At 37.0% G+C, this 16,460-nt stretch overlaps 1 protein-coding gene across 1 annotated transcript in view; it reads left to right on the forward strand.

Moving 5' to 3' along the window:
• Positions 1-16,328, forward strand: part of ACTL6A (actin-like 6A) — a 31,665-nt gene extending 15,337 nt beyond the window's left edge. The window contains exons 4-14 of the mRNA XM_010855620.1: positions 1,600-1,700; positions 2,318-2,415; positions 7,542-7,636; positions 7,908-8,014; positions 8,110-8,199; positions 9,618-9,679; positions 10,052-10,166; positions 10,315-10,395; positions 12,185-12,280; positions 14,528-14,614; positions 15,857-16,328. Of these exons, the coding sequence (XP_010853922.1) occupies positions 1,600-1,700; positions 2,318-2,415; positions 7,542-7,636; positions 7,908-8,014; positions 8,110-8,199; positions 9,618-9,679; positions 10,052-10,166; positions 10,315-10,395; positions 12,185-12,280; positions 14,528-14,614; positions 15,857-15,937 (1,013 nt within the window). The 3' untranslated portion in view covers positions 15,938-16,328. The remainder of the gene's footprint in view (positions 1-1,599; positions 1,701-2,317; positions 2,416-7,541; positions 7,637-7,907; positions 8,015-8,109; positions 8,200-9,617; positions 9,680-10,051; positions 10,167-10,314; positions 10,396-12,184; positions 12,281-14,527; positions 14,615-15,856) is intronic.
• Positions 16,329-16,460: the final 132 nt, after the last annotated feature.

A 16,460-nucleotide genomic window follows, 5' to 3' on the forward strand; every position in this document is an offset into this window, starting at 1 on the left:
CCTGATACTTGGAATAAATAACTATCTTTTGGATTCAGAAAAAAAAGGACTCAGTACCCATGGTTTTTATTGGTGACTGGTCATGTAGGTACCTTGTGCCCAACATGTTCCAAAACCCCAGACTCCCAGTATAAACCACACTGTTTGTATAAATGGTTTAGGCACAGTGATCTACTCTTATTTGGGGAAAGTTTTATATCAGTGTAGGAAACTGTTTACCAGAGAAGTTCCCAGATGCCAGCCAAGGGTCAGCCTTGCAAGCAGGCCTTTCTCAGGTTTGCTAAGTTAACTCTTTCTGCATAGCAAGTGAGTTTATTAGTTCAAAGTGTTTGAGTATAGATGCTGGTTTAATAAGCAAGTGAGAATGATTTTAAGACATGGAATTGATTTTTTTTTCCACCCAGAGTTTGGGATGTGAAAACAGGATTGAGGGTGAGATTCCTTATGGAAACTTACTCTGTATTTAACCAGTAGAGGTGCCTATGAAGGGGAGTGAGATGAACAATTAGAGAAGTAGGAGAAAATTCAGGAGAACACCAAGAAAAGAAAAAATTCGAGAAGTAAAGAAGTCCTGTGAGTCTCATTGTTCTTAACTGTGGTATTGAGATTTATGCTAAGAAGGGGAAAGAGAAGGTAAAGCTATAGAGGAAGTGCCTTGACCAAAATGTCCCATTCTGGACTTACCCCGGTCTGCCTGCCAGGGCAGGGGACGCGGGTTCAATCCCTGGTCCAGGGAGATTGCACATGCTGCAGGGCAGCTAAGCTCACGTGATGCAGCTACCGAAGCCCGTGCACCCTAGAGCCTGTGCTCTGCAACAGGAGAAGCCACCACCACAGTGAGAGGCCTGAGCGCTGCAACTAGAGAACAGCCCCTGCTCACCAGAAGTAGAGGAAGCCCATGGGTAGCAACGAAGACCTAACACAGCCCCCAAAGCAAAACAGTGAATTAAAAAAACTCACCCTGATAGGCCTATAAAAATATTAATATGATGTACAAATGATGCCATTTCTTTGTTGGTCTGTGGCAGAAAAAGTCTGTAAACTCTTAAATCAATGGTATCAGTAATTTAGAGAGGTTAGATGAGATTACAGATGCAAAGGATCCACTGGATTTACCTGTTAGAAGATCATTAGTGACTTATTCGAGCAGTTTCAGTGTAATGTTTTAATGGAAAGCAAATTGAAAACATATTCTTCTTTAAATTTTTTATGATGTTTTTAGAGTCTTTTTTCATACAGATTATAGCTGTTAGCTCCAAATCATGCAATTCTGTTTCCTCTTAGAATTTGAATTGTGTTTTGGGCTTTATAGTTAGTACTTAACCGAATACTATTTATTTCGTATTTTAGGTCTGTTAGATACCTTAATTTTATCTGGGTCAGGTCTAGGGGTTATGGTACTGTTGGGGCCGGAGGAGCCATATCTAGAAGACAAAGCTAATGTCTATATGAAGTACTGTTTTATGAGGTAGAGCTGTAAAATAAGTCAATTCTGTATATTAAAGTATTAGTGCTAAACCATTAGAAACAGTCTCTCGGAAGATGCTGTATTCATCTTCAACTAAGTATTGTTTTCAAGGTATTTATCTTATATTCTAGTTGAAGATTGGGATAGTTTCCAGGCTATTTTGGATCATACCTACAAAATGCATGTCAAATCAGAAGCCAGTCTGCATCCTGTTCTCATGTCAGAAGCACCGGTAAGACAAACTTTTTCAAGTTTTCTAGGTTGTTTTTTTACTCATTTTACTCTTTTTCTCTAAAGAAGTATAGAAATTCATATTTTGAAAATGAGGGAAAGGGGGATTCTTTTTAAAATACTCTTTCAACTTTTATTATTTCAATAATAAAAACACTCAAAGAACAACAGTAAAGCACCCTCTGGGTTCTGGCGGTTATTTATCTATTTTTTTCCAGGAATTGAATATCTAATTTCCTTTGACTGCTTCCCATTTTGGTTCATGAATTGTCCCTTATCCCTCAAGGGCAGTGTATATCTGCTTTTATACTCAATCTTAGGAGTGACTAGATTCACTCTTAAGATTTAATACTTCATGTTTATAAGAATCCTGATGACTCTATATTTTGAAAAGTCTATAGTTTCTAGAATTCATAGCAGCAATTTTACTTTTCAAATAATAAACTTTATTAAGTTTATTACAAATACATAGAGATAAATGTTGTAAAGATATTATGAAGATTTTCCATGGTAATTTAATGTTTTACATTTTTGTTAATACAGTACTGAAATCAATTTTAAGATAAATATGCATTTTAAACAATAAGTAATTTGGATTTCTTTTTCCCTCCTCTCAAGTGGAATACCAGAGCAAAGAGAGAGAAACTGACAGAGCTAATGTTTGAACACTACAACATTCCTGCATTCTTCCTTTGCAAAACTGCCGTTTTGACAGCGTATCCTTGAAAGAGTAATACTCAGCTTCTCTTCATGAGTAACTGTGGTGTTGCGAAAGGTGATGTGCTCAGCAAGAAGACAGGAGTTAGTTCTTGCTTGTCAGAAGTTGAGGAGGTTGTCCCCATTGCTTTTTAGATACCTGTCTTTCAGTATTTCTTACTGGAACTGATGTGCACGAAAGTGTGAGAGGGAGATGGGAAAGAAACACTCAAATTCTCCTTGTTAATTTAACGAAGTTTTTAAAAAATTGTGGTTTTAGAAGGGGAATGTGAAGAGAAGGCCTAGATGAGTTCAAAGAGTGTCATTTCCTTCCTCCTCTCCAATACCTGAGAAAAGTGGAAGTTGTCTGTAAATTCATTTAAGATTTAATCACCAAATATTTTTTATGAGCATATTAAGGGACAGACAAGGAAATATTATGTCCTGACCTCAAAGAATAATGTAATATTCTTGTTGAAAACTAAATAACAGATTTAAATAATATTTCAAAATAGCACGGGCAAAAGTCATAAAGAAGTACATGATTCATTTAAAATTTTAAAATAGCAATTATAGTTCAGTGGAGGAAGATTGAAGCCTTACAGACCTTGTAAAGAAAAGAGAATTTTGAGACTTCCCTGGCAGTCAGTGGTTAAAGACTTCGCACTTCCAGTGCAGGGGACATGAGTTCAATCCTTGACTGGGGAACTAACATCCTGCACGCCATGTGGCGTGCCCGCCCCCCTGCCCACCCAAAAAAAAAAAGTGAGGGGATTTAGTTGCAAGGTGAAGGGGAAGGAGTCCTGTATTTAGAGTTCAAGTAACAGTGCTTATAAACTGATCTTGAGGTAGGTACTTCACCTTTTACACATTTATCCTGTGTACCTCCCTGGATTGCCATAATAGTCAAGTGGAGTTTACATGTGTGAGAATCACTGCGGTAGCTGTAATCTGACATTTGTCTGTCGTGCTGTGTCTTGGAGATGACTTTAGCAGAAGTGTGGAGGTGGGAAGGGTAAGCATTCCTCACAGTGAGTTTAGAGTTGAAGATTTATATTCAGCTTTAGTGAGAGTTGTAAAAATAGGTTTAGGTCAGACTGTGGAAGCCTTGCATGTTGTATTTTAAAAATGTGAACTTTAGACTTGAGAGAACCATTGCAGGTTTTGAGTAGAGGATGGAGAGCACTAGCAGACTCTCTGTGTGCATTATCTCATTTCATTTTCATAATAACCCTGTCAAGAGTCAAGAGTCAAGATAAGCAAACTGGTCCCAGTCCACAGCTTGAAAATGGCAGTTATGAATTTGAACATAAGATCTGTTTGGCTGCTTCCTTACAAGGAGTATGTAAACGGAATTGGCATTATTTTTTAACTTTTTATTATAGAAAATTTCTTATGTAAAAGAAGGTAGAACATTATATTGAACTGCCATGTGCCCGTCACCCAGGTTCAGTCATTTTCAACACAGAGCTAAGTTGCATTAGCTATATAACCATATCCACTCCCCCTCCTTCCATGGTTTTGAAATAAATCCCAGACATTAAGCATGTCTCTCTAAAAGATTTCACCATGTCTTTTTTTTTTTTTTAAAGATACAGCCACAATTTATTTAAAAACAAACAAACAAAAAACATATTTGAATCGGTACCCAAACAACAAGGATCATACACTGTATTTGTTTGATGTGTCCCTTGGGTCACTGGTCTAGATTGTAACCACTGCCTCACCCCCTGCTTTTTTCCATCTTGTAATTATCTGGTAAAGGAAGTAGATTGTCCTGTAGAATTTATAACATTTCTGGCTTTTGTTGACTGGTGTTTTTTACTATGTTCTTCTAGCCCAGTGGTTCTCAAGCTTTTACACCTAGAGCTTTTATTTATGTGGATCATATCGGGATATATTTGCCATATTAGTAATTAAGCTTAAAAAATTATATTTGCTTATTTTAAGTAAATTAATAATAAGTCAGTTGCATGTTAATGTAAATAAAATATTTTAATGTCAAATAACTATTTTCCATAACCAAAGGTATTAATAAGAAGAGTGGCTTCATTTTGCAATTTTTCAAATCTCTTTAACGTTGGACTTAATAGCAGAAGTTGGATTCTCATATCTAGCCTTTAGATTCAGTCTGCTGTGTATCGTATATGACATAGCCTCTGGAAAACTCTCTTGTACATTCATGAGAGAATGACAGTGAAAAGGGCAAATAACATTTTAGTATTATTCTAAATATTGTTTTGACTTCTCAAACATGGTCTTGGGATTCTTTTACACTTTAAAAAATTACTGGGGGACTTCCCTGGTGGTCCAATGGTTGAGACTCTGCCTGCCAATGCAGGGGACACAGGTTTGATCTCTAGTCCAGACAGATCCTACATGGCACAGAGCAGTTAAGCCTGTGTGCCACAACTACTGAGCCCATGTGCTGCAGCTACTGAAACCCGTCTGCCCTAGAGCTCATGGTCTGCAGCAAGAGAAGCCACTGCAGTGAGAAGACTGCACAGCACCATGAAGAATAGCCCCCGCTCACCACAAGTAGAGAAAGCCTGAGCGCAGCAACAAAGACCCAGCTCGATGAAAAATAAATATATAAATAAAATTATTAAAAAAATAAGACACTGGAAAAGTGCAAGAAAAAATACTAAGGATACCACAGAGCTTTTGTTTTTATAGGTTATAGCTATCAATATTACTGTTTAAGAATTTAAAACTAAGACTTTTAACATTTTCTTATTAGTTTAAAAAAAAAAAGGATAGATACATTAATGTCAACACAAGTAACAGTTTTATGAAAAAAATAACTTTTTTCAACTTTTGTTTTAACAAAACAAAAACATTAGTGAAGAGATTAATGTTTGTTTTATCTGACTTAACTGATAGCTGGCTTCTCATCTGCCAGCCTCAGGCTCTGCCCTCCTGACATCTCAGTTTGAGAGGCAGGCTTTAGCTAGCTGTCTGCCAGCGGAGCTGCATACTTGTGGAAAATTCATTTAGTTACAAAGGTAGCAAAATCATTGGTGCCCCTCATTTTTCAGGAATGCATTATTCTCCTGTTCTCTCTGCATTTTATTGGTTCCCCTGAAGTCCTGCATTTGAATAGTTCAGTTGTCAACCAAACGTTCGGGTAGATTCTACACTCAGGTTTTGTGTTTTGCCCATTCTGTGGTTCTCTTGCTTCCAGAGTTTCTACCTTTAATGTCCAGCTTTTCTTCCAGCCCTGAACTCTCTGTGTAGACTTAGGTGGTAAGGCTGTAGTTCTTTACTGTTTTCTTGAGCTGTAGCCTGGAAGCTGGGAAGCACTTTCAGGAGAGGAGGCTGCAGACTTGCAGTTCTTACTCCTTCAAGTTGCAGTTTCATGAGGATTAGTTTTGGCTGAATTTTGACTACTTTTAAATACTTTGCAGTGTTTTGAAATGGTCACTGAAAATAATTTGTCCAGATTTTAGAACTGTCATCTATGGGAGGGCTTACATACTTTTAGTCTGGTGTTACTGTATCACTTTGTACTAATAGAGATAAAATTAGTGTTCATATATATAGTCCACCAGAGATCAATGAAGTAGCAGTAATAGCAAAGATAAATTATTAACCTACCTTTCTGGCCACTTATTCTCAGAGCTCTTTTCTCTGTTCATTCCTGCCCATGCCTTGGCTTTCTGCTCCTAGTCTTTCATCTCTCTTGACATGTTCTTTCTGATTTAACTATTTCCTTGACTTCAGATACCACTTATACACTGACCAATTCCAAATCATATCTGTATCCCAGATCTTTCTTGTGAGCTCCAGGCCCATGTCCAGCTGCCTACTAGAACTTTTTCTATTAGTTATTTGTTTAAGCACTTTAAACTCAATATATCCAAAATTGAATTCATCTTCTCTCCCGTCAAATTTATTCCTTCTCCTTTGTGTCTTATCTTACTCCCAGTTGTCTAGACCAGAAATCTTTCTCATTAATCCTTCAGATTAAGTAGTAATCAAGCCCTGTGTAATCCAGCCTCCCCTGACTCCAATCCAAACCCACAAATCCATTTATTTCTCTGTGCACTGCCATTATATTAGGTGTAGCCGTTCCTCTTGCCCATTATTCACACCGCAGCTCTAATCATCTTTGTTGATTGCCAACCTGCTGATTTAAGCCCTAATCATTTCCCACAGTCTTGCCTTTCTTGTTCTTTCAGGCTCTGCTGAACTGGCTCTGCACTTCCCAGACCTCTTCCTGTGCTCTTGCCTCCTGGCCTTCCCACATGTTTCAACTCTTCACCATGCCCCCCTCCTCAGCTTTCACTTGGGTTTCCTAGGGATGGGTTATACTCCTTTATACTCTCCCAGAGCATCCTGAACTCTTCTTTGTATAGCTTTATTGGTCTCCTCTTCACTAAACAGGATATCCTTCAGGGCACAGACAGCTTTGTTTCACCCCTTTGTTCTTCTGTGCTTAAGGAATGCTAGTAAGAGACTGCTTCCCTTCTTTATTGAGCACCAGACTCATCACTAGGCACACAATAGATGCTCAGTAAATATTGGATGACCCAATGAATGGCTGCACTCCTAAATGTCGTTTGTGATGTTCATGTCATGTAGGCCTTCTGCAGCACAGAACTGTGGAAAATGGGATAAATTCTGTCTGCTGATATTCACTGGCTGTTGAATCTACCTGGAATAGCTCTTCGTATTGAGCTGGGAGAGATGATAACTGCCACTCAGCTGCCAAACTGCTGAAATGGTTCTTTAATCGTATGTGAGAATGGTTTCAGTTTTTAGCTCAGATGGCACAGCCTCCCACTGCTCTTACCAAGTTTCTGTAGATTTTGTTAAATGCTTCTCAATTTGTTGGAAGCCCTTTTGATCTGTGCCAGAGACTTTGAATAATTGTGCTAATTTTGACCAGCTTAACAGATGTCTGTCTCTGGGATAAAGGTTTCTCTGACTTTCTCATCCCACCATTCTGAAAGTCCTGCCTGTTGTCATTTTTTTTTTTAACCAGAGTTATTATTTGATATCAACTTTCATCCCTGTGTTTACTTTAACACATTTTTAAGCCATGATGCATGTTTTAAAAAAGCCATAATAAAAACCTTCCCTTTACAAATAAACATTATTTTAGGAACCTTGATACTTTCTTTTCCTTAATGCTTTAAACTAGATTTGCTAATGGTCGTTCTACTGGGCTTATTTTGGACAGTGGAGCCACTCACACCACTGCAATTCCTGTTCACGATGGCTATGTTCTTCAGCAAGGTAAGTTTTTAACCAGGGTTCACTGAGGACAGAGATCATGAAATAAGGCAATGAGTTGGGCTATCAAAGTCGTTTCCAAGTCATGTTTTTTTTTTTAAATCTGTAGTATATAGTGTATATTTAAAACTGATGCATGGCTTCATTCATGCTTGGAGGATACTTCCGTTAGTTCTACTTGAAAGAACTTAATCATGTAAAAACACAGGAAATTCATCCCAAGGAGCTTGGATGGAATGCTTTCTTACTGAGTCCTGTGTAATCTGTTTCATAGGCATTGTGAAGTCCCCTCTTGCTGGAGACTTTATCACTATGCAGTGCAGGGAACTCTTCCAAGAAATGAATATAGAACTGATTCCTCCATATATGATTGCATCAAAAGTAAGTGATGATTGAATCTTATTTCTGGGGCTTACCTTCAACTCCGCACCCCCATGTTGTGAACTCTTAACCTAGCACTTGTTCTTGGCACTTAGGAAGCTGTTCGTGAAGGGTCTCCAGCAAACTGGAAAAGAAAAGAGAAGCTGCCCCAGGTTACCAGGTCTTGGCACAATTACATGTGTAACGTAAGTAATCCTGTTCTCGTCACAAAAGCATTATATAGGCTGTAAGTCTTTGGACAGAGTATGAGCATTTTATATTTTCAAACTTATATTTTTAATGATATTTGCAAACAAAATTAATAGCTTTTGTCAGGGGCTGGGGGAAGGGTATGCTTTTCATGCTTGTCAGATATCAACAAACTACTCTGTATTCATTTGGACTACTGTGGTGAGACCTGAAAGGAGCTTTGGGGTAAAAACAAACTAGTGTGGCTCCGTTAACATTTTCTTTGTTAAACTTGAGTCAGCTATATAAAAAAATGTATTATTGTTTATAGCAAGGAGCCAATGAAAGGTTTTCTTTACTGAAAATCCATCTCTGACCGTGAATGACTTACTAATGGGGGAGAGGTTAGTAAAACAACCTCTCACACCACAATATGCATTCTTTTTTTTTTTAATATTTGTTTATGGCTGTGCTGGGTCTTTCTGCTGCACACAGTTGTGGCGAGCAGGGGCTCTCTTCACTGGATGTGTGGGCTTCTCACTGCAGTGGCCTGTCCTGTTGTGGAGCACGGGCTCTAGGGCGTGGTGACTTCAGTAGTCGCGGCTTGAAAGTTCTAGAGCACAGGCTTGGTAGTTGCACGGGTTTAGCTGCTTTGATGCATGTGAGATCTTCCCAGATCAGGGATCGAACCTGCGTCTTCACATTAGCAGACAGAGTCTTTACCACTGAGCCACCAGGGAAGCCTAATATGGCAGTGATATAATATATTTGAATATTTGACAAGTTTTTTACACCCAAGGAGAAAGATTTTTTGTGGGTGTTCGATACAAGGAAAAATTGTGAAGATGATTAATAGCTGTACCTAGACCTTAGAAGATTTTTCCTTAGCAGCTCAGAGGTCCTATGTATTTGACTGCATGTTTTGTAACTGTTTTATACTATGTCAGTCATTAAAAGTACCATAAGATACAATGTATATGCATTTTATGTATGTATATTCAGTTAATGAAGTCTTGCTTTTAAGCTTATTTTAAAGGGAAAAACAGTAAATCAACTGTATTCCAATAAAAAATTTTTTTAAGTAAAAAAAAGTTTTATTATGCAGAACTGTGATACAAGGATTTCCACTTATTTTTATCTCATCATTTTTTTTTCCATAACAGTTGTAATTTAAATGTTATATAATTTAGTTCATAATACAGGTGTTAAGAATTAAGTTTCTTGATGCTCAGAGTCCTTGGCTGGGTAGATTTATATGCTTGAAATGAGTTAGCCATCCAGGAACATGGTCCAGTTTCATTAAGAAAAATGTTTTGGATGGGAAAGGGAAGAAAAAAAAGAAAAATGTTTTGAAAATAATGTTATGAAAGTATAGATTATAAAGACAGATCTCAATAATCTTGTTTCTTAGCCTTTTTTTTTTTTTAATTCATAGTGTGTTATCCAGGATTTTCAAGCCTCAGTACTTCAAGTATCAGATTCAACTTACGATGAACAGTATGTTTTTTTGTTTTTTTTGTACAAGACTTAAAACTTAAACTGTATACTTCATATATATATAAAACTGAATCAATTTGCTATACACCAGAAACTAACACAACATTGTAAATCAACTATGCTTCAATTTTTTAAAAAAACTGTGTATTTCATAAATGAGGAGAGAAATTGATTTGTTTAGTTAAAAATTTGTAGAATATGCTTAACTGGTCTAAAGATAAAAGGTTAAATACTGAATAACATTTTGAAAGAAAATAAGGTTTTACCATTCTGCTTTCTTACAAGCTGATAATTCCTCAATATTGTTTATAATAGTTTGTAATTCTGAAGAGCATGTTTGTCTCTGTTTAATATTGTCTGATACACTTTCAGAGTAGCTGCACAGATGCCAACTGTTCATTATGAATTCCCCAATGGCTACAACTGTGATTTTGGAGCAGAACGGTTAAAGATTCCTGAAGGATTATTTGACCCTTCCAATGTAAAGGTATAGAAGTTTATTTCATAATCAGCCTGGTTTTTTCCTTTAAAGATCTCTTGTAATTACAAAAGCTAAATAAGACTATAAACTTTTTTCGATGTGCTTTATGGTTTGAAGGTCTTCTGTGTGACTGCTGGTTTCTGTTTTGTTGTAGGGGTTATCAGGAAATACGATGCTGGGCGTCAGTCATGTTGTCACTACAAGTGTTGGAATGTGTGATATTGATATCAGACCAGTAAGTGCCACTCTTGTTTATGGCATAAGGGTATCTTTTAGGGCAAACCAGTGCCCCCGGTATTTATGGCCATCATTTTTTTAAAGTTGGCAACTTTGGCCACTGACTCTGAAGTCCATTTTATGAAAGAATATGTAAAAAAAAATGAAGTTCTACTAGAAAAGGGAAAATGCAAAACTCAAAAGCTGTCGTGTCCAGTGTAGTTAGCTTTTGGCCACGTATGGCAGTTCAACTAAAATAAATAGAAATTTACATTTCAATTCTTCAGTTGCATGAGCCACATTATAAATGTAGCTAGAACATTTTCATCAGCACAGAAAGTTCTTTTGGACTGTGCTGGTCTAGAGATTTCCTAAAATGTGACAAACCAAACTATATTAGTGGTTTTAGTGTATGTAGTACAGATTTACTTTTTAAGAAGGTGTGGTTTAAATTATGTAACTTCTACATGGAGTTTAGATATAAACTTCGTATTTTTTTTACTTTGCCAAGGTTTTTATTTTTTTTTTTTTCATCAGTTTGTTTCTTGCCAAGTTTTAAGGACTGACTCCATATTCTGTACCTCTTACCTGGTGGCTCAGATGGTAAAGAATCTGCCTACCAATGCAGGAGACCCAGGTTCAATCCCTGAGTTGGGAAGATCCCCTGGAGGAGGAAATGGCAGCCCACTCCAGTATTCTTGCCTAGGAAATCCCATGGACACAGGAGCCTGATGGGCTATAGTCTATGGGGTCACAAAGAGTTGGACACAACTCTATATTCTGGACCACGCTATTAGATAGACCATATCTTATTTAAACCCTAGATTTTAATTTGTAGCCAATGTGTTACCTCAGTTTTTTAGTTCCTTCATTTGCTTAGAGCTTAGTGCTAATAGCTAAGGTTATATAGACATTTGGAATACATTTTTTTAAACATGGACTAAATTTTTAAAATATGAGCTTAGCCACTAAAAAGGCAGGCTGATATTTAACTTTCTGATGCATACATGCAAATTAGAGGTAAAATATACTCCTTATTTGGGCTTCCCGGGTGATGCTAGTGGTAAAGAACCTCACCTGCCAATGCAGGAGACATTCAGTCCCTGGGCCAGAAAGAGATCATAGCAACCCACTCCATTATTCTTCCCTGGAGAATCCCATGGACAGAGGAGCCTGGTGGGCTACTGTTTCTGGGATCGCAGAGTCAGACATGCCTGAAGCAACTTAGCACACATACTCCTTACTACTAGGAATTTGTTTTTGATGGAGGAAGCCTCAGCATATGGATTTTGAAAAAGGTCATCCCTGCAGAAGAGAAAGGTAGCAGTCATTTTGGCCAGGACTATTGTCAGAATATGTATTGTCCACCATAATCTGTCCAATTTTAACGCCATAGCTTCTAGATGAGAACTCTGAGATGATGTAATTAGGAAATAAACTTGTTAAATACTGGCTGCTATCTGCCAAAAAATTATGGTTGGCTTTTAGAATAGTTGCCTTAAATTAGTGGTTCTTAAACTTTAATACATGAATCATTTGGAGAGTTTTAAACAAACCAACACAAAACTTTTCCTAGACTCCATCCCCAGAAATTTGTATTTAATTGCCCCCAGCACTGGTGTTTTAAATGCTCCCTAAATGAGTCAGATGTGCAGCCAGGATTGAGAACCACTGGATGAAACTACTTGGTGTGATAGAAGTAAAAAATTTAAAAAGCGAAAACTGTAGTGGAACACATGGTTTTATCTGTAGTTGTGTTTAAAATGGTTGGAAACATTTGGAGCTCATTTATTTTTGTTTCATTCCAGGGTCTCTATGGCAGCGTGATAGTGGCAGGAGGAAACACGCTAATACAGAGCTTTACCGACAGGTTGAACAGAGAACTCTCTCAGAAAACACCCCCAGTAAGTTGCGTGTGTTCTTCAGTGGTATTTTTCAGTCATATATATCCTCCTACTGGTGGAAAATCTATGTAGATACAGTTTGTTTTTCAGTAGATTGATGGTATTTGTGTGTGCCTGGTATAGTATTAATACTCCTTATTAATAAAGTTTTTCTAGATGACATCTATTAGTTACTCCCATTACTGCGCATTACTATTTGAATCTTAATTTATTCATTGATTCCATACTTAAGTGCCTACAGTCTGCTAGGCACTAGGGATAGAAAATATAGTCCCTTCCCACCAAGGGCTTAGTCAGCTAGGAGGACTAAACCTGCAAAAAATAAAACCTGTAACGTGCTAAGTGGTTCAGTATGTCGTCCGCCAGGCACTTTGGAGTGTCAGGGGAAATCCTCCTGAAGAGCTGTTTCAATGAATGAGTTCAGTTGGTTGACAGTTTATGAAACATCTAGGTGAAATATGTGCAAAAATATGAAGGGAAGAGGGTATATTCTAACATTTTGAAGTAGTTGGCTTGTAGTCTGTACAGAAGTGGGGCATGCTATATGGCTGAAAAGATGAATGCAATGGTGTATTATGTCCTAGGGCTGCTGTAACAAAGTGCCACAAAGTAGATGGTTCAAAACAACAGACATTTATTACCTCTCCGTCTGGAAGCTAGAATTCTGAAATCAACATGTTATCAGGGCCGTGCTCTCTGAAACCTACAGAAGAGAATTCTTCCTTCCCTCTTTCCGTTATCTGATGATTTGCCAACAATCCTTGGCGTTTCTTGGGTTGCAGTTATAGCACTTTAGTGTCTATCTCCATCATCATATGGCATTCTCCCTTGTGGGTCTGTCCTCTTCTTGGAGACTATTTCTAAATTAGGTTACATTCACAGGAACTGGGGAGTATCAACATACCTCTTTGGAAGATACAGTTCAACCCAGGAAGATAGGTACCAGTCATATCACTTACATAGAAAATTTACAGGGTAAAATCTGGCAGAGGACTGAAGAGCTTTTATGTTTTATTAAAAACATCCCTTGGTACACTATGATAACTTTCAAAGGGATAGAAGAATCTGGTTTAGAGAGAAGGTAGTGTACATGGTACATTAGTAACAGAGGAATTTTTAGATTTTTAAACATCCATCAGGTAGTTTTTTGTAAGGTATCCTGCAATAAATACATTTAAAAAAATTAGAGGTTATATAGGCCCTAACAGAATCTATAGAATCTGTGTATTTGAATGTTTTACATATGCCACAATCTTTATATTTAAGTATTGATACAGGCACAAGATTGACACCTCCTTACATTTTTGGAGATACAGACTGATCTGGAATATACCTTGATTATAGTACTTTAGATTTCATAGAAAGTCCCAGAATAATGAATATATAGACATGGGCTGTCCAAGGTCTGTTCAAGACCAGGTAGATGCTATCCTTGTCTTTCAGGAGGCAATTAAAATGTAATGAAATCCATTGTAATAGGATTTGAGCAGTTCCTCACCTATAAAACCCGTGTTCATCCCTTCTGTTCCCAGCACCCCTCCTTCCCATCCTACATACTCCACCCCTACTGCATGCACAGACTCAAACTGAATGTTCATATATAGAGTAACTGGTAAGTATCAACAATCTGGAGTTCTCTCCATACAGAAGTGAGATAGGGGTAGTGCTGAGCCATAAAACCATGTTTATGGAGATGGTGTTCAAGCGTAACAGAAACACTAATCTGAAAAGAAAAGTGTGAATAAACTTCCCTGAGTCTGACGTCTGCATTTTGATTTGGATGGGGGCAGGAAGGAATGTGAGGAGGGGGTGAACCAAGATAGTACAAAGGCCCAAAGAATAAGTTAAAAGTTGAGGAGGACTGCAGAAAGGGCAGCTAGTTGGGGTAGTAATTATACTCGGTGTTGATAAAATGCAATAATATATGAAGCACTTAGCACACTACTTGATATATGATAAGTGTTCAAGTACATATTTGCTGTTTTAAGATGAAATTCTGAGTACTGTACTCTAGCATGCAGTTTTCTAAGGTTTATATAATTTACTAAATTACACAAGACAAAGTACTTTAAAATCCTATACAGTAGTTCAACTTATGCCTATTATTAACCTAGCTACTACAAAATAATCATGTATAATTAGTGCTTGAACCAGAGCCACTAATAAGTCATCAAAATTGAATTTCCTAAATTGAGGCCCTTGTTCTATTTGATCACACTAATACTTATTCTTCCTTTTCTGTTTTAGAGTATGCGGTTGAAACTGATTGCAAATAATACGACAGTGGAACGGAGGTTTAGTTCATGGATCGGTGGCTCCATTCTAGCTTCTTTGGTTAGTTTATCTACTTTGCAAAATAGTTTAAGATTCTTATTTAACTTGAATGTATCACTTAAAATACTACATTTAGTAAAAAGACTAAAATAATTCCTATGCATCATTTATCTTTGCATTTTAAATCTGTCACATTTGTAGAGGACCTGATGCTACTCTTACCTATTCTGAAATGACAAAAATGCCTCATTGCCTTATTAGTGGGTATTGTCAGTCTGATTACAGTTTCCCTCTCCAAGGTAGGAATCTGTTAACTTATCCATGCCTCTTCTAACACTACTCACATTAGCACTGGTCAGGACTTATCTGCAGCCCACTTAAAATTAAATCATTCTTCTTAGATTCTGGTTGCTCCCTGGCCTATTGCTGAGGCAGAAGTCAGGAATTGGTGCCTGGGGCAGATGGTGAAGTCATGGTATTGAGGTTTACATGTTGCTTGGACTGGCTTCCTACCCTTGAAATCAGGAGGAAATTCTTGCACTTACCTGTATCCTAAATTTAGAAAATTTCCCCTTCACCTCAGAGCAGCCAAAGTAAATGAGTACTTACGCTAAATATTTTTAAAAGCTATTAACTATTAAATGTTTTTAACTGCCCATTTATCTATTTCTGGTCTATGTTTTATTTCTAGTCTCTTAGTTCAAAACTGAATACGTACGAATCCACTTGAATAGTCACAGGGAACGGATTTCTCCTGCTTACACGTCTGAATAGTAACGTAGTCCAGGATCCTTCCCCTTTGGTCATTTTCCTTTCACCTTCTGTTTATTTTGTATAGTGCATGTGTATTGTTGTTTGTGTACTTGCTAAACTTTATCCTAGTCTGAGTTCTAAATGTTACCGTTAATCAAATGCTAGAACATTGCATAAACACTATACCAGGATCAAGCCTTCCAACAATTTCTGTTGTTGCCATTAACCAAGCCATCATAGCTAAACTCTTCCTTCATCTTCCTTTCCTGGCATTTTCTAAGTCCTCAAGACAGTATAGAAAGATTTAATATCCTATGTAAACTTAGGTAAGGCTAAATAGTGTCTTTGGGTATTCTAGAGGAGGGCAGAAATAAGAAGGGTGTAATCTGAGTACTATTTGGGGAGAGGCATAAGAGCTCTTAAAAGATTCAGAATTGTGAAAATGAAGATATTAAAGAAATATCTTTATTTATTTCCCAATATTTATTTGGGAAATATTTATTTCCCAATAGAAAAGTACATATATGTAATTTTTCTTTCCTTTCACAGGGCACCTTTCAGCAGATGTGGATTTCCAAACAAGAATATGAAGAAGGAGGGAAGCAGTGTGTAGAAAGGAAATGCCCTTGATAAGTTCCCAAACCTCTACCTTCTATGTCACCTTACGTTTCATAGCTTTAGTATACTCAGGAAAAGAACCACCATCTTTTGTAGAATGTTTATACATTTTTGCATATTTCAATTCCACTTAAATTTTTTAAGGCTTTAACTGGTTCTATAAATTAAAATAAGTTTGTGCTTTCCTTGAAATGCACTTATTCTTATTACAAGCATTTTATAATTTTGTATAAATGTCTATTTTCTCTAAATATTTTGCTTTCAGTAAAATGCTTTCCAACTCTGTTTAGTATATTACCAGTGGATTGGTAGAATTGCTTTTTATTGACTAGTAAAACTTATTGCCTATACTTTTTACATTAGGCTTTTAAAATTAAATAAAAATTACTAGCCATTCCAGAAATATGTTTTTGGACTGTTGTGTTGTAACTTGCTACTTTAAATACTAAATGTGTTTATCATTGTACCCACTGTTTATTTAAACAGAATTCATAGCTCCTTCATATCTAGTAACAATAGTAGTTAAGGTTACCTG

This window comes from Bison bison, unplaced genomic scaffold, assembly GCF_000754665.1.
Source record: "Bison bison bison isolate TAMUID 2011002044 unplaced genomic scaffold, Bison_UMD1.0 scf7180017864367, whole genome shotgun sequence".
Classification (NCBI taxonomy): Eukaryota; Metazoa; Chordata; class Mammalia; order Artiodactyla; family Bovidae; genus Bison; species Bison bison.